We start from the raw sequence: 19324 nt of genomic DNA on the forward strand, positions 1-19324 counted from the left end.
AGCAACCAACAAACAATCAATCAGATTTAATTAACTGTCATGTCTTTCTATTTTCAAAAATTTGCTGAATTTTAATCCTTTCAGAGAGTGTTCAATGAGTAACAGATGTATGTAATTATCAAATCTTAGGTCAACCAAAGCAATGATCAGAACTAGCTGAATGACAATATATATATTTTCTTAGTTTAAGTACTGACAATATGTTTTTTCTAAGTCTAGGAACTAGCATTATATAATTACTATGTTTAAGAACTGACAAATGTATAGGTACTAACAACATACATGTCATATTTACAAAGTTTAGGCCACAATTAAAAATATTTCACTTTGCCCAAACCGGACCCATGATGACTGGGTGTGGGTAGGTAGGTAGGCAAATTCCTTTTTTTTTTTTATCAGAATTTGCATGAAAATATTAAAAGATCTTAAAACAGTATATCTTTCTGTCCGTCAAACCTTTGTAGAGACAACCAAAAGCCATGAATTTAAAACCTCTATAAATAAATTAGTCTACTATATGATTTGTATCCTGAGATGTTTATAACCCTAACAATTGCTAAATGTGTGAAAGGGCTGGTGGATATATGAAGTGATTTTCAACAGTTACATCAACACGATGCAAGTGTAAACAACGTGATACCAATATACGACCAAAAAAAATTCATTTTTTGCGGTCATATAAAAATATATCAGCTGATTATGTAATGATTAAAATTTGTTTGCAGTTTTTAAATCCTATATCTATTAAAATAGATTAAATGTCCTAAAATATTTATATGAATCATTATCTACCATCCAAAGTTTGTGACTTTTTTATGTTTTGAAAACATATCTTATATTTTATATTTATCACACAGGTAAACTAATTTGGCTATAAATAGATCAAAGCATGTTCTGTAGAATCTCCAATCAAAAAATGTATTTGTTATAATTTTATTTCTTTAAATAATCAAGTTTAAATTTTTGAAAATAATCATTATTGATAAAATATAATTGCATGAAGTTAATGTTTTCTGAAGACTATTTATTTTTAAAAATAAGGTCATGGTTCTAGAGGCTTCCTCACAAATTTGAATAAAAATCCAATATGGCGTCCATAACATGTGTTTACTTTTGCACATGTGAAAAAAATATTTCTGACAAAAGTCAGATTTCTCTTGTCAAAAGGGATTTATATTTATATTGCAATACATTATTCAGAAGGAGTTACATTCAGTTAAGATTATATTTCTGATTCTGTGAGCAATTATAGTTTTATCAAATTCTCCCCAACAGCAACTACTGATCTTGTCTAATGAGACTTGTAAATTAGAACTATTTGAATAAAAGGGCATCTAATTTACATGATAAAGGAAGATTATAATTAAAGACAACAATTTATCAAGAAATAATTCCTTTTTATTCAGTAAAAACAAAATCTTCTTGCAAGAATGTAAATTCGCAACTTCCGAATCCATTTCCAGTCAGAATAACATTGAAAATATTTGATTGCACATGGTTTTGAACAAATCTACCTGAATATTCTTATCAGATATTTGATAACACGATGAAATTAACATTGAGCATATAGGTAAGGGTTTGGTAGTACAGACAACTACAGCGTAAAAAAACTGTGCCACTTCACATGTTTTACTTCTTTACGTTTGCTAAACAGTTAAATCAGAAGATAAAAACAGAATATCAATTAACTGTGTGTCTTATACGGTTTCTTTTATTCTTACTCACAGTTACTTTCAAACGCAAAGACGACAAACATTAAGTTTTATACGATGACTGAGTGGACACGAAAAAAAAAATTTCTTCAAAAAAACGTCAAAAAAAGAATTTGAGTCGGCGGGTTTATTTTGGGTCGGTCGCGTTTGGGCAAACATACAATCTTTTTATTTTGGTCTTAGGTACTGACAGGACCATGATGACTTACAACATATGTTTCCAAATTATATTTAAATCTGACTATCAAATTTATGTTATAACTAGTTCTGGTTACATGTAGTTACCCAAATAAGCCCTAGTCCTCAGCAGAAAGAGTAAGAGATGATAATTATGGACCGACTTAAAAGTCTTTCATATCACAACCTACCTTCTTCGTCGTGTGGGGGTGATTCTGATGATAAGATCTTTCTCTTCAGCGATTTGTTTTCTGACTGTGGTGTCCGTACAAAAATAGGCTTCTCCTTCAAGAAAAAGTTTTTAAGCTTCATAAACATTTTGTAATTTCAGTAATTCATAAAACCTTTAAACAAAACCAACTTCTTAAACAAATGAAATCTAAACAGACATCTATTTTTCATTTGAACATTAATATGATTTGTCTCGTCTCATAATTTGTGTTGGCTGATAAAAATACTCTTTAACAAACTATAAATAAAGAGCTGCTGAACCAAACTGTAATAAATCTACATTAGCACTTTCTAAATGTTGTCAAATGTGATGTTAGTTCTAATTAACCCCTGCAAAATAGAGACAAAGTAAAGGTGATTTCACAGATAAAAATCGTCTAAACCATGTACAGACGTGACAACTTTGTATTACACAGATAAAATAACACTATTCTCATATATGTCTATTAATATAATCTTAATGAAGTTTTTTTGAAGAAGATTTGTAAACCTGATCTGTTCACATACATTCACAGAAAGGCAGAGTTTTCATATCAATAAATTCAGAAACAATAAGATTTATTATGCGCCTGTCCTAAGTCAGGAGCCTCTGGCCTTTGTTAGTCTTGTATTATTTTAATTTTAGTTTCTTGTGTACAATTTGGAAATTAGTATGGCGTTCATTATCACTGAACTAGTATATATTTGTTTAGGGGCCAGTTGAAGGACGCCTCCGGGTGCGGGAATTTCTCGCTACATTGAACTTTGAAGACCTGTTGGTGACCTTCTGCTGTTGTTTTTTTCTATGGTCGGGTTGTTGTCTTTTTGGCACATTCCCCATTTCCATTCTCAATTTTATTAAGTTCAAATTCAAATAATATAACGGAACTGTAAACAACAATCATATAAGTGTGAGGTTGATAATGTTTCATTTTGTCAGTTTGTATGAATCTCCTCTTATTGAATTTACCTACATGTAGGAGTTCAGTATATTTGTTTATTTTTTAGTAAACTGAAAATAGTTACAATAAGCCTGATCATGATAATAGATAAAAGTTCAAATTAATTAGAGAAAATGACTTATTTTCCAAGAACTATTATCAGATTTTATTTATGGTTTGTAGAAAGCTTTTGCCAGTAGAAAAGGTATTCAGCTTACATCAGGGACTATAAAGGGAGAGGGGCACATAGGTAGGACAGAAGAGCACAGAGGAAAGGCAGAGGGGAATTGTGTCTCTCTATTTTGGGCTAGCTAGGTCAATGTAAGAGTAGTCTATAGCCATGATAGCATGATCATTTAATAATTGATATCTAAAATCTTAGCTACATTTGTATACTGTAAATTCAGAAATTATTGCAAGGTTTTTATTATTGCGAAGAATGCGTCTGAGTTGTAAACGCACTAATTCTAACTCGCATTTTGAAATATTTATATGAATTTAACAGGATTTTTCTTCAAAATCATAAAAATTAAAATCGCATTTAAGTCTAAAATGACAAAATCGCAGTAATAAACATGATAAATGCACGCAATAATTTACTAAATTTACAGATGACAAAAAGAAATGGATAAGGTTATAAAAGTGGTGTGAGGTACTTATATGAACTATGTTTTATGTCAATTAACCATATTGGTTCAGTTACATGTAGCTATTACAATAAGATAATTTGACTCTTTATTTTACCTTGAATCTAAAAGACTACACCAAAATTATGTAGTAAGTTACCAACCGTGTTAACAATGGATTTTCAACTAATGATGTGACATTAAGAAAAACCAGATGCTCCGCAGGGCGCAGCTTTATACGACCGCAAAGGTTGAACCCCGAACGGTTGAGGAAAGTATGGACACAACATTCAAGCTGGATTCAGCTCTAAATTTGGATTGTGATTAAATAGTTGACACAGCATAGGTTTCTGACACAGAATGAATGTGGTCTTATGAACTTAAAAAAAAAATTTGCCTTTGAACAATTCACTATGCTGTTGAATAAAAATCCTCTCAAAAAAATATTTGAAGAAATTTTATTTTTATTTATGAAATCTGAAATGAGAAAAACTTTCGCTTATTCCAAAACTGATCTCAATTCAAATTTCTAATGGAGTTTGCAACAATAACTGCTCATTTAAATAACTCATAAAATATTAAAATGTAAAAAAAAAGTGCTTGTTATCACTGAATGGTAAAGATTGTTTTAATTTATCAGTTGGTAGTAATGGTGAAAATACATTGATTATTGTATAAAACAATGATTTAAGTTGATTCAACTACTATTCTGGACAAAGAAAGATAACTCAAATTTACAAAGAATATTGAAAATATCATGCTATTGCACAAATATCTATTCTGGACAAAGAAAGATAACTCCGATTGAAAATTGATTGCAATTGCACAATATTGTGAAATTAGATATTTCTTGCTATTGCGCAATACTGTCAATTGAAAATATCTTGCTATTGCACAAATATCTATTCTGGACAAAGAAAGATAACTCCAATTGAAAATTGATTGCTATTGCACAATATTGTGAAATTAGATATTTCTTGCTATTGCGCAATACTGTCAATTGAAGATTTCTTGCTATTGAACAATACTGTGCAATTGAAAATTTCTTGCTATTGCACAATACTGTACAATTGAAGATTTCTTGCTATTGCTGAATACTGTGCAATTGAAAATTTCTTGCTATTGCACAATACTTAATATAATAATTTTGAATCCTGATTTGGACCAACTTGAAAACTTTGCCCATAATCAAAAATCTAAGTACATGTTTAGATTCAGCCTATCAAAGAAGCCCAAGAATTTAATTTTTGTTAAAATCAAACTTAGTTTAATTTTGGACCCTTTGGACCTTAATGAAGACCAATTTGAAAACGGGACCAAAAATTAAGAATCTACTAACACAGTTAGATTTGGCATATCAAAGAACCCCAATTATTCAATTTTTGATGAAATCAAACAAAGTTTAATTTTGGACCCCGATTTGGACCAACTTGAAAACTGGGCCAATAATAAAAAATCTAAGTACATTTTTAGATTTAGCATATCAAAGAACCCCAAAGATTCAATTTTTGTTAAAATCAAACTAAGTTTAATTTTGGACCCTTTGGACCTTAATGTAGACCAATTTGAAAACTTGACCAAAAATTAAAAATCTACATACACAGTTAGATTCGGCATATCAATAACCCCAATTATTCAATTTTTGATGAAATCAAACAAAGTTTAGTTTTGGACCCTTTGGGCCCCTTATTCCAAAACTGTTGGGACCAAAACTCCCAAAATCACTCCCAACCTTCCTTTTGTGTTCATAAACCTTGTGTTTAAATTTCATTGATTTCTATTCACTTATACTAAAGTTATTGTGCAAAAACCAAGAATAATGCTTATTTGGGCCCTTATTTGGCCCCTTATTCCTAAACAGTTAGAACAAAAACTCCCAAAATCAATCCCAACCTTCCTTTTGAGGTCATAAACCTTGTGTCAAAATTTTATTGATTTCTATTTACTTAAACTAAAGTTATAGTGCGAAAACCAAGAAAATGCTTATTTGGGCCCTTTTTGGCCCCTTATTCCTAAAATATTGGGACCAAAACTCCCAAAATCAATCCCAGCCTTCCTTTTGTGGTCATAAACCTTGTGTTATAATTTCGTAGATTTCTATTCACTTTTACTAAAGTTAGAGTGCGAAAACTAAAAGTATTCGGACGACGACGACGACGCCATCGTGATAGCAATATACGACGAAAAAATTTTCAAATTTTGCGGTCGTATAAAAAATCCTTACAGTCCATGCAGTCCTTTAGATTGTAAATTGACATATTATTAGCACAATTTTGAACAATAAACATGTATAATCAAAACATCTATCTTTCTTGGAAGAATATTAACCTGACAAAGGACATATATAAAAAAAATCATAAGAAAAAAAAGATAAGGTTTTAAGGATAGTTATCTTAAATGAATAGACACATTTATCATGTATTTCAATAAAATACTTTCATTTTTTAAGTAAAATTGAGAATGTGTATTTTAAAGCAAGCAGTACAGGGTACCAAATTTAAAACTTACTAAAATGTAATGCTTTATCATGTGTAGACCTGATTAAGGTGAATTATACATGCTTATTTACAAAACACCTGTCATTATATACCACACTGACAAACACCTGTAATTTACTGAGAATTCGACACAGGTGTGGAAAATGTGTCAATAACATGTACAAATTATTAACATATAAATAATACTTAAGTTTGCATTTATCTATTTACAATGATAAACATGATAAACATTTGTAAACATGCATTGTTCAAACACAAAACAGACCTATCAATATCCTGTTAAGGATAGGTTTGATGGTTACACACACATATATATAATTAATAAGCTAATAACCTGCTCATTCACATTTACCTTAAAATACCAATAAACCTATTTTACCTCATTTAGCTCTAGATCTTAAACTTAGAAGGAATCTTATATAAAATACTAATAAACCTATTTTACCTCATTTAGCTCTAGATCTTAAACTTAGAAGGAATCTTATATAAAATACCAACAAACCTATTTTACCTCATTTAGTTCTAGATCTTAAACTTAGAAGGAATCTTATATAAAATACCAACAAACCTATTTTACCTCATTTAGCTCTAGATCTTAATCTTAGAAGGAATCTTATATAAAATACCAATAAACCTATTTTACCTCATTTAGTTCTAGATCTTAAACTTAGAAGGAATCTTATATAAAATACCAACAAACCTATTTTACCTCATTTAGTTCTAGATCTTAAACTGAGAAGGAATCTTATATAAAATACCAATAAACCTATTTTACCTCATTTAGTTCTAGATCTTAAACTTAGTAGGAATCTTATATAAAATACCAATAAACCTATTATACCTCATTTAGTTCTAGATCTTAAACTTAGAAGGAATCTTATATAAAATACCAATAAACCTATTATACCTCATTTAGCTCTAGATCTTAAACTTAGAAGGAATCTTATATAAAATACCAATAAACCTATTTTACCTCATTTAGTTCTAGATCTTAAACTGAGAAGGAATCTTATATAAAATACCAATAAACCTATTATACCTCATTTAGTTCTAGATCTTAAACTTAGAAGGAATCTTATATAAAATACCAATAAACCTATTATACCTCATTTAGCTCTAGATCTTAAACTTAGAAGGAATCTTATATAAAATACCAATAAACCTATTATACCTCATTCAGCTCTAGATCTTAAACTTAGAAGGAATCTTATATAAAATACCAATAAACCTATTTTACCTCATTTAGCTCTAGATCTTAAACTGAGAAGGAATCTTATATAAAATACCAATAAACCTATTATACCTCATTTAGTTCTAGATCTTAAACTTAGAAGGAATCTTATATAAAATACCAATAAACCTATTATACCTCATTTAGTTCTAGATCTTAAACTTAGAAGGAATCTTATATAAAATACCAATGAACCTATTATTCCTCATTTAGCTCTAGATCTTAAACTTAGAAGGAATCTTATATAAAATACCAATGAACCTATTATACCTCATTTAGATCTAGATCTTAAACTTAGAAGGAATCTTATATAAAATACCAATGAACCTATTATACCTCATTTAGCTCTAGATCTTAAACTTAGAAGGAATCTTATATAAAATACCAATAAACCTATTATACCTCATTTAGATCTAGAAATAGAATTATCATAAATAAGAACCCCTATGATATAGAACAGGGTAAAAATATCAGTTAAATGAAGACGAACTTCTCAAAAAGTACAACTTTCAGAAAATCTTCATAAATACCAACCTTTCTAGGAGGCGATTTTTTGTCAGACATATCCAAGAATGGGAACACTGTGTATTGTAGAGACGGCATGCAGACCCCTTGATTCGTCGTATTAGGTTTTTATACATTGATACGTTGACAGTAAACAATCTCCAACTCTTTTCTTGTTTCTTGTATATTTCATCTGAAATAAAAACAATTTAACTTCGAATGTACTACTTTAAAGGCTTTTACATTCCTTGGTTTTCCAATTTCGGGTTTTGAGCATTTCTGATGTTCAATTTGTATCATAGCTTATCAAGGTGTTTTTCGGGAAAAGTCCATTCACTGCCTTTTGGATAATTATACACCAAATTTATGTCATTTTTTTAATAGGTTAGTGGGATTATGATCAGTCTGATGACTTCATGACATGATTAATAAAAATTTATCATGAGAAAGGGTTCTTTTTATCATCATGATCATGTTTATAAGACGAATGCTAGAAAACTGTTTATGTTCAAGATACATTTGTGATATGTATATATATATATATCATTCCTTTTTAAACATTTAGGAAGTACTATTAATAATCTCCACTATTTCTGTCTCAGTTACAGTTTACAATACTAGGAAATATCATGTATTTTGTATAAAATGGATATGAACAAATCAAATGTCAGGTATTTCGCCTGCAACACGATAGCATTCTTGAAAACACATCTCAAGGTCATAAACAGTCTTTATCATAAATAGCCTTTACAACCGTATACCTGGGGTCAGTTTTACAACAAAAAAGACCATCAAAAAATACCTTGACTGAAAACTTTAACTAGAAGTGGAACAGACAGACGGACAGACAAACGCACAGACCAAAAAACATACATGTGTAATGCCCCTAGGTGGGGCATAAAAAATGTACTTAAAATAAAAATGTTTTTTTGTTTTTGTTAGCTACACCATGTAGAGTTACAATGTAATAATCAATATGTTATGTAACATGTCATATAAGTACATTGTCATGATTGTGTACCTATTGTAATTAATACACCATTTATTTGAAAATCTTTCTTTGTTGTAGGAATCATTTTATACCAATTTAAATGATAAAGAATATAATATTTCAAATATTTACAAAACAACATATTTCAAGAATGATTGATAACAGTATTATGTATATCTGAAGATAAATAGCTAAAAAAAACAACATTAAACTCAAATGACCTAGGCATTAAGAGTACACTAGCTCTAAACATAAGCTATTTACCACTAGTCTATATTTAGAAGGAGATAAAAAATCAATACTTTTTCTATCTTAGTTATTCATGCATTAGAGACATAGATCTTTTCAAAAGAACATTGATTTTTATTAAAATAGGAAGTATGAGCCACAAAGGCAACAAAAATCTGAAAAATCCTAAGCTTTCCATTTGATTTACAAAACTGAACGTGTTAAATGAAATTAGCTTTTTGCATATGGATTTATATATTGTATAATTTCCCCCCTTTTCTTCAATTGAAACCTACAGGTAAAATTGATACTTAAGGAAATCAGTGGAAAACAAATATGTAAATTACTGTGTTAACATTTGGTTCTACATGAACATACAAACAAAGACTCTGACCAAAGTAATTATACAAAAATCTTCTTAGTTCACTCTATCCATCTGAATAGGAAAGCTGCCAAGCAGTATTTGTAAATCAGTGCAACCTTCTTTAATTGTTGCTTTAATTTTTGTAACAATTGAAGATATAGATGAATTATAATAAAAACAAGAATGTGTCCATAGTACACAGATGCCCCACTCGCACTATCATTTTCTACATTTAGTTGCCCATAAACCAGACATGGGATAATCGTAATCAGTAATCGTAATCAGCTGTAATCGATTACATTTTGCAGTGTAATCATATGTAATCAGTAATCATGCCATTTCTGATTACAAGTAATCATAATGTAATTGATTACATTGCAAACAAGAATGTGTCCATAGTACACGGATGCCCCACTCACACTATCATTTTCTATGTTCAGTGGACCGTGAAATTGGGGTCAAAACTTAAATTTGGAATTAAAATTAGAAAGATCATATCAAGGGGAACATGTGTACTAAGTTTCAAGTTGATTGGACTTCAACTTCTTCAAAAACTACCTTGACCAAAAACTTTAACCTGAAGCAAACGGACGCACGGAAGAACGGACGCACAGACGGACGGACGAACGGAGGCACAGACCAGAAAACATAATGCCCCTCTACTATCGTAGGTGGGGCATAAAAACAGGTGTAATCATGATTACTTTTAGATTACTTTAAGATTACATATGATTACTTGCTGATTACAAATCTTGTATATATATGAAAATAGTTTTTGATAGACAAGATGAAAATAAGAAAATGTAAAGCTTGAATGAAAAATCATGAAACTAGTATTCACAATGTTGGGACCTTGTTTCATGTGATAAATTGTATCATCTATATAAAAAATTTATATAACCAAGTGTTTTATTTTGTTAACAGTTTACTAAAGGAAATTGCCTCTCCAATATTTCATTGTGAGACTGAGCTCTTATGATACAAGAATATGCCTTGAAAGCATTTTTTTTCCTTGATTCAAAATTCTAATATTAACTCCAATTTCATATAGGTTTACCCAATACTTTAACATAACTACATTGAAATTAAAATGCAGAAATCATTTAGTTCCAATTTGACATGTACACTTGTCTATAGCTATCTATATCAAATTACACATGTTACACTGTACTTGTCTATTAATTCTTTTTAAAAATAATTTTTGAATAAATTAAGGCTTTTAAAGAAATCACCAAAGTTAGCTTTTTTGTGAGGATAAAAAATTATAAAAAAAACTTTGATATTGCAATATACAATGTAATCATAAGTAATCTAAAGTAATCATGATTACTTTAAAGAAAGTAATCTAATTTAATCAATTACATATGAAAAAGGGTGTAATTGTAATGTAGTCGATTACATTTTATTAGCAAAGTAATTGTAGTTTAATCGATTACATTTTAAAGTAATCGACCCCATCCCTGCCATGAACATGATGAAATTGGGGTAAAACTCTAATTTGGCATTTAAATTAGAAAGATCATATTATAGTGGACATGTATACAAAGTTTCAAGTTGATTGGACTTTTCATCAAAAACTACCTAGACCAAAAACTTGAACCTGAAGTGGAACAGACGGACAAACGAACAAACAGACCACCAAACATAATACCCCTCTACTATCGTAGGTGGGGTATAAAAAGTGCAACATTCCTTCATGTTAAACCCCTCACTAGGGCTCCCTCAGTTGGCAGAAAAAGAGGGGGAGAGGGGGTCATAAGGGTCATCTATCTCTGTAACTATTATATCACTGAGCATAACAAATTCAATAGACCACTTTCGAGTTCATCCGTCACCGGAAAAAACTCGTCAATTATACGCGCCTTCATGACGTCATTTACCAGATAGAGGGGGTCGCCTGTATCCCTGCACTATTTACGTTCATCAAGCGTCTTGGTGATCGTCATTGTGCAGGATAAACTAGAAATAATGGTTGTTTTGTAGGTACTTAATGACAATTCCCTAATGACATCAATGCTGACTGTCAATTTTGAGAATTCAATTTGTCGTATAATTCGTACAATATAGAATTATAGTTTTCCAACCACTCGCTCAACATTGGAATGGAAGTGACGACGCCCCTAAACGCACAAATGACGTTCACTAAAACCAGAGTTTTTGACGGAAATGCATCGAACTCGAAAGTTGTCTATTGAATTCAAATCACAGAATAGACACTCTGCACACCTTTTTTTTTAAATGACCCAAGGGCTGTGCAGGTTACTTAGAATGCAGATAGTCCTTTCCAAATTCATACCATATCAGGAAAGAATGATTGCCTGAAAACATCAGTCCAGGAATCTGTGATGATGTCCCAGAAAGGTGGATGTTAGTGGCATGCGATGAGGGAATAGCCACAGGGTTGTTTTATGATTCTGTACACCATGATGACTTTGATCTTCTTTCATGCACTATCTCCCAGTTAAGAGTTTGTAGCATCAATGATACACAACTGGGTCTGTTGTAGTCATTAGGACAAATTGGTTTTATTTTGATAGAAAATGCCAGTGCTGAAGTTAAAGCATGTAAAATGCCAATAATTAAACATGTTAACTATGCAAATCTTTCAATGTCAATGAAGCATGACCAAAGATGCAGTGCCAAATAACCTCCATGGAATATTTAAATGTGAAATGCTAATGCTCGAATACCATTGATTTAGCATAAGTGGTTCCTTTAAACTAATCTAAACACAAGTTTTAACTTATTAATTATGAAGAAGTTTCAAAGTCAATGGACCAAGATGAGTTCAGTTGGTGGGGCATTTAACCTTTAAGGAAGTGAGATGTTTCAATGCTAATTCAACTGCATACATTGTACATGGCATACTTGTTATTGGACATACTGGGAAATCAAGTATCAAAGGGGTTTCAACAATACATTTTGTTTTACGGATCCTGGTTTTACTAAAGAGAATTTTTGTTGAACTTAAAATAACTGAAGTGAAATTGTGAACTAGATTTCCAGATCCTTGTTCTTTAATATCTTCATATTTAAGCATCAAATCAGTCAATTCATGCAACAACTTGACTACATTTGTAACATGCCTAAAGCATCCAAAGATCCTTGAGGCTTGTCTTGGACAGAGGCATACACTGTATGTTTAACGAGTAATATTATATACTTCTTTGGTCCCTTGCTGATACCCAAAATACATGCAAGGTTAATTTTTATCTCGTGCAAAAGTTACTTAAACCCTTTTATCCTAGCTGAAACCCTGCTTACACCAAATGAAAAATAGCAAACGCACAAAGTGAATGAGTAATCATAAGTTATCAAGGTGTTCTTATTTTGCAAACCTACATGTTTCAGTAAAAGAAAGTATGTTGGAGCATTCAGTTTTCACAATTTAACAAAAGTGCAAGCTTGTAATAATTTAAAAGATTATTATCAAGCTTAACAAAAATGTCTCCAGGGTAAACTTTTCTTTACCACAAACTTTTCAAAACTTTTTTCATTGCTGTAAGGACATCATTAGTAAATATATATTAAGGAGCAGACATCTTGTACATTCAGGCATTTGACATCAAATCCTTTCATGCCTTTATGGTATATACATTTGTATTAAACCAAGAGTTCCAAATGGTAAAGTTGAAATCATCACTTCATAAATTTTACAGATCCCCATCACGAGTTACAATGTTTCAATCCGTTTCACAGATAATATTGGATCTATTCCTTATATATCGTAACTACAATCCAGTTCCCTTTTCACAAATGTGACCTACCGAATTAGGCTATTTACCAGGTTTGTAATAACATGACGGGTGCCTCATGTGGAGCAGGATTTGTTTACCTTTACGGAGCACCTGAGATCACCCCAGTTTTTCGTGGGGTTTGTGTTGCTTAGTCTTTAGTTTTTTATGTTGTGTCCTTTGTACTTTTATTTGTCTTTTTCTTTTTTAGACACAACGTTGTCAGTTTATTTTCAATCTATGAGTTTTAATGTCCCTCTGGTATCTAATGCCATTCTTCTATACAAAGCACAAAAATGTCATCCGTCAACCATATAACTGACTTCATCAAAAGGGATTTAGTTTAGATACTGTTGTAAAAACATTAAGATGGCTGATGGCATCTTATGGAACTAATATTAATTTACTCATAGGGTCTTTAAATTTGTATTGGTAAACTTCGAAAATACACATATCTTTATATTTACAATACAAAATGAAATATGACCAAATATAATTCAAAAATAAAATTAGTTAGGGTGAATAAAAATAAGGGTTTAAAATGTCTTTGGTGGAATAACTTTGATACCAATTTCACAACACATCCAAAAATGTCTCCAGGGTAAACTTTTCTTTACCACAAACTTTTCAAAACTTTTTTCATTGCTGTAAGGACATCATTAGTAAATATATATTAAGGAGCAGACATCTTGTACATTCAGGCATTTGACATCAAATCCTTTCATGCCTTTATGGTATATACATTTGTATTAAACCAAGAGTTCCAAATGGTAAAGTTGAAATCATCACTTCATAAATTTTACAGATCCCCATCACGAGTTACAATGTTTCAATCCGTTTCACAGATAATATTGGATCTATTCCTTATATATCGTAACTACAATCCAGTTCCCTTTTCACAAATGTGACCTACCGAATTAGGCTATTTACCAGGTTTGTAATAACATGACGGGTGCCTCATGTGGAGCAGGATTTGTTTACCTTTACGGAGCACCTGAGATCACCCCAGTTTTTCGTGGGGTTTGTGTTGCTTAGTCTTTAGTTTTTTATGTTGTGTCCTTTGTACTTTTATTTGTCTTTTTCTTTTTTAGACACAACGTTGTCAGTTTATTTTCAATCTATGAGTTTTAATGTCCCTCTGGTATCTAATGCCATTCTTCTATACAAAGCACAAAAATGTCATCCGTCAACCATATAACTGACTTCATCAAAAGGGATTTAGTTTAGATACTGTTGTAAAAACATTAAGATGGCTGATGGCATCTTATGGAACTAATATTAATTTACTCATAGGGTCTTTAAATTTGTATTGGTAAACTTCGAAAATACACATATCTTTATATTTACAATACAAAATGAAATATGACCAAATATAATTCAAAAATAAAATTAGTTAGGGTGAATAAAAATAAGGGTTTAAAATGTCTTTGGTGGAATAACTTTGATACCAATTTCACAACACATCCAAAAATGTCTCCAGGGTAAACTTTTCTTTACCACAAACTTTTCAAAACTTTTTTCATTGCTGTAAGGACATCATTAGTAAATATATATTAAGGAGCAGACATCTTGTACATTCAGGCATTTGACATCAAATCCTTTCATGCCTTTATGGTATATACATTTGTATTAAACCAAGAGTTCCAAATGGTAAAGTTGAAATCATCACTTCATAAATTTTACAGATCCCCATCACGAGTTACAATGTTTCAATCCGTTTCACAGATAATATTGGATCTATTCCTTATATATCGTAACTACAATCCAGTTCCCTTTTCACAAATGTGACCTACCGAATTAGGCTATTTATCAGGTTTGTAATAACATGACGGGTGCCTCATGTGGAGCAGGATTTGTTTACCTTTACGGAGCACCTGAGATCACCCCAGTTTTTCGTGGGGTTTGTGTTGCTTAGTCTTTAGTTTTTTATGTTGTGTCCTTTGTACTTTTATTTGTCTTTTTCTTTTTTAGACACAATGTTGTCAGTTTATTTTCAATCTATGAGTTTTAATGTCCCTCTGGTATCTAATGCCATTCTTCTATACAAAGCACAAAAATGTCATCCGTCAACCATATAACTGACTTCATCAAAAGGGATTTAGTTTAGATACTGTTGTAAAAACATTAAGATGGCTGATGGCATCTTATGGAACTAATATTAATTTACTCATAGGGTCTTTAAATTTGTATTGGTAAACTTCGAAAATACACATATCTTTATATTTACAATACAAAATGAAATATGACCAAATATAATTCAAAAATAAAATTAGTTAGGGTGAATAAAAATAAGGGTTTAAAATGTCTTTGGTGGAATAACTTTGATACCAATTTCACAACACATCCAGTAATTAGTCATGCTAATGCTTGCATGATGGTAAATTTGTAATTTATAATCATGTGATAATGTTCTCATGACCAATGTTTCATGTAACAAATCTATATTATTGAAAGTCAGAATCATTTGATCTAGACTCCTGTAGCAATGTAGGAAATCAAATATATATATAGCATGGTTGATTTGCAAAAAATCTTTTCCATTGGCAGTCAGAGCTCAGACATAAATAAGTCTGAATCTGCTTTTGACTCATAGAGGTCTAATTTGTAGGTTTTATGATCTGTCTCCCTTTTATACAGTGGTCTCGCTAGCCCAAAATAGAAGGGCGCCGCGCCCTGGGTGCCCTCAGATGCGCCCTGGGTGCCTTCATCCGCGCCCTTCTGCCCTGACGTCTTTTTCCAAAATTATCTTGTGCCGTTTTGGTAAAATTTTGTTTCATCGATTTCTGATCTCCAAGTTAATTACACATATGACACCTGTGTGATTGCCCCCAGGTTAATCATGTCATTACAATCAATTACAATGATAAAGACTTCAAAGGTGTTAATAACTAGGTAATTTAATTAGGACAATGTATCTTTTTGTCATACTTTTGATGAATGTGTCAGCGAGTGTGTTTAGCTTGGGTCGGCATTTTCGATCTCCAAGTCACAATGGAAGAGTGTATATAAATGAAGACTTTCATGACTTTAGAATTGAATTTAAGTCATCAAAATAAAACTATGCCTTTACAGAAATGCCTTCCATCTCAACTTGTTAGCAACAAGCACAGTTTTTAATTAACCCAAACTGGTGGAAATTGATTTTGGAGTTACTTCCCCTGTTTTAGCTTATTACAAATTTGTGCTCTAAAAATATTATCTAGTACCAAAAAAAGGAATACATTACCAATTGAATATATAATAACATAATAATGTTACCTTAAAGATATTAACTGTCTTTGAACATATTAAAAAATATATATTGCAATTTCTACTTGATAATTATACTTTTAGCAATCCATGTTCTAAACATTGTTATATTAGTAATGTATTCTGTTTCAAATCATATGATGTATTCAAAGCTATAATTCCTACATAGATAAAAAAAAAACAACTAAAAAAACCCACATATTCTTTGATAATGGGTAGAGTGAAGTTGAACTGTAAAAACGTAATATGTTGATGATGATGTACTATATCAATCATAACTACACAAACAATGAAATAAAGACTATAGTTGAAAAGCATCTTTATTTAAAAAAAACAACATGTACAGTAAAAAAAAAAAAGAGATTCGTTAACTCGTGATACACACAGAAACGTAGACAAAAAAATGAGCAGTGCCTTTTCTTATCATAAAAAGTGCCTTGCCCTCCACTGGCACCCTGCCCCTTTTGATTTCTAGCTAGAGCACTGTTATACAAGACAAAATATAACTTTAATAAGTCAAATATTTTTAAGCAAGACACAGGTCTACCAGTCATAATTGACCAGAATCAAAAAATTGCAAATATCGACTCCTACCGCATGTTATTTCAAGTGGACTTTCCACCGCAGTCACTGAGAGTGAGAGAACGAGTTAATTTTTCTCGACGTAAGTTACTTACGGAAGGGAGACAACTCAAAGCGATAATATGGAAGATTCCATTTTGGCTGAAGGGGTGTTCTAGTTACACCTTTACGTTGTGGACTATATTTATTTTAATTTAAATGATGCATATGATTTAAAATAATGCAACAACAATAACCCTCAATAGCAGACAGACAGAAAGGATATCGTGAGTTTCAAGTTAATCAATGGAGTGGGGAATCCAGAGCAACCATTCAATCTGATACCCCTTTAAGTCAAGAAAACTATACCCATGCGCATAATTACATAAACAAACACTAGAATTGTGATTTGTAGCAAGGACGTATATTAAATGTTAATTAAACGACCTCCATTTCTTTATGGAAGTACAATATCAAATATCTGTTTCATAACGGTGACATATACATGTATGAAAAATCCACTTCCGTTCTTATAAGACAGAAATAAATTTATCGATCGGAATTCAGAGAACTCTAGCATGTTATCAAAACTAGGGAATACCTCTGACATGTTTCTAAATTTATAAAAACACTAAATATAAATACTAATTCTGATTTTCCGTGTTAACAGTTACATGTATTAAAAAACACGCATACAAGTCAAGGGAAATATCAACACATGAAGATTATGAGAAGAACATTATAGGACAGATGTTTAAATTCAATCCTTTTGTTATTCTTATACCATTTAAAGCAAGACAATCTCAAGAATCTGAGATGTTCCTTGGTGTTTAAAATAAAACGGTTGACATGAGGACATGGCCCTGAGTCAATGGTATTAGTCTACAGATGTCTTAAGACAGGTTTTAAAAAATATGACGCTATACATCATGAATCATTATTCAAATTATATTCTGTCATCATAAGGAAATTGAAATTCAGTACATGTAGCTATAGCTACCAAACTATTATTATTTCTAGTATATCCTGCATATTGATGATCACAAAGAAGTATAAAGTACTTTAAGAGAGCAGGGATACAGGCAATCCTGTCTATCTGGTAAATGACCTCCTAAAGGTATGCATATAAATAGACAAACTTTTCCAGGGAAGGGCGTAACTCAAAAGTGGTCTATTGATTTTAGATGGCAAATCATGCTCTCTAATTACATGTTTACATTCTCTTCATCTACATTGTATGATCATTTTACAGATTCTTTAAAATTTATACATATAAATCAAGACCGACAATGCAACTGCCTGTATAATATTGCTCTTAAAGGAATGTCATTAGAGGTTTCCATTCATTAAGACAAAAAGTTACAATATGCATAATAGATATATTTATATAAATAGTATTTACCAGATTTAATGATGAAGTATTTGACTGTAAATTATAATTTTTGTATTTTTAACTTAATGTTAGGATGTCATTTGAAATCGTCCACAGTGTCTGTTGTGATGGTCATCAGTCAAAATACTGTTTTCTTTACACTTCTCCACATATCTTACCCAAAGAAGTAGACATTATGATGTGTTGATGTTATCATAGAAGACATGCCAAGCCCAACAAAAAGACAACAGTGAAAATTAACAATATTTAAAAAATAAATACTCTACTTGTACTTTTTTGAAGCAGTTGTCTCCAGTTTCAATAATCACCAAACTTGTATATGTAAATATTTGCTAACTTTTCTGGGAAAAGGGAAAACTTCATGCTTTCCATGACCTGAATACAGCACATATTTGTAAGCAATGGCAATATATAGGTCAACTGAAATAACATGCAAACAACACTTTATTTCACAAATTCAACGTGGAAAATTGATTCCCTACTGTTCCTTTGTATTAAAGTCACTTTTGATAGTATTGGATTTTATTTTACAGCATCGAAAATGCAAAATATAACGAAAACAATGGCAGGGAGCGTGGGATGGAGGCCTCATTTTGATGATTTTCATGGATCTTTTCCGGCATCACAGAAGATAAATTTGCAAAACTATAGATGACCCCTTCCTTAAAATTCATCGAAGAATACGAATATGGGGATGTTTTAACTCTAGGTGCCACCAATTTTTCTATAATTGGGATTTTTGGAGGATACTCACCTTTGGAGGTCGTGTGGCTTTGATTCTACGCGGGCAAAAGCTTCTCTCTGATTGGATGAAAATACCAGACACCGAAAGCGAAAATGTTACATGCTCTGCGATTGGATAAAAATCTTGTTCTCGATTAAACGCGAACAAAATTTTTAAAGTC

The 19324-nt window shown here is 31.2% G+C and overlaps 1 protein-coding gene across 2 annotated transcripts in view; it reads right to left on the reverse strand.

The window, feature by feature from the left end:
- LOC139522934 (ankyrin repeat domain-containing protein 12-like) overlaps nucleotides 1-19306 on the reverse strand; it is a 45066-nt gene extending 25760 nt beyond the window's left edge. The window contains exons 1-3 of one of the 2 annotated variants that reach the window (XM_071316584.1): nucleotides 19174-19306; nucleotides 7930-8092; nucleotides 2081-2174 (exon numbers count right to left, since the gene is read on the reverse strand). In XM_071316584.1, coding sequence (XP_071172685.1) covers nucleotides 2081-2174; nucleotides 7930-7998 — 163 coding nt within the window. In that variant the 5' untranslated portion in view covers nucleotides 7999-8092; nucleotides 19174-19306. Of the gene's footprint in view, nucleotides 1-2080; nucleotides 2175-7929; nucleotides 8093-18685; nucleotides 18881-19173 lie in introns of those variants that run through there. The other variant, XM_071316585.1, reaches the window with a different exon arrangement.
- Between the last annotated feature and the right edge of the window lie 18 nt (nucleotides 19307-19324).

This window comes from Mytilus edulis, chromosome 5 (assembly GCF_963676685.1).
Source record: "Mytilus edulis chromosome 5, xbMytEdul2.2, whole genome shotgun sequence".
In the NCBI taxonomy this organism is placed as follows: Eukaryota; Metazoa; Mollusca; class Bivalvia; order Mytilida; family Mytilidae; genus Mytilus; species Mytilus edulis.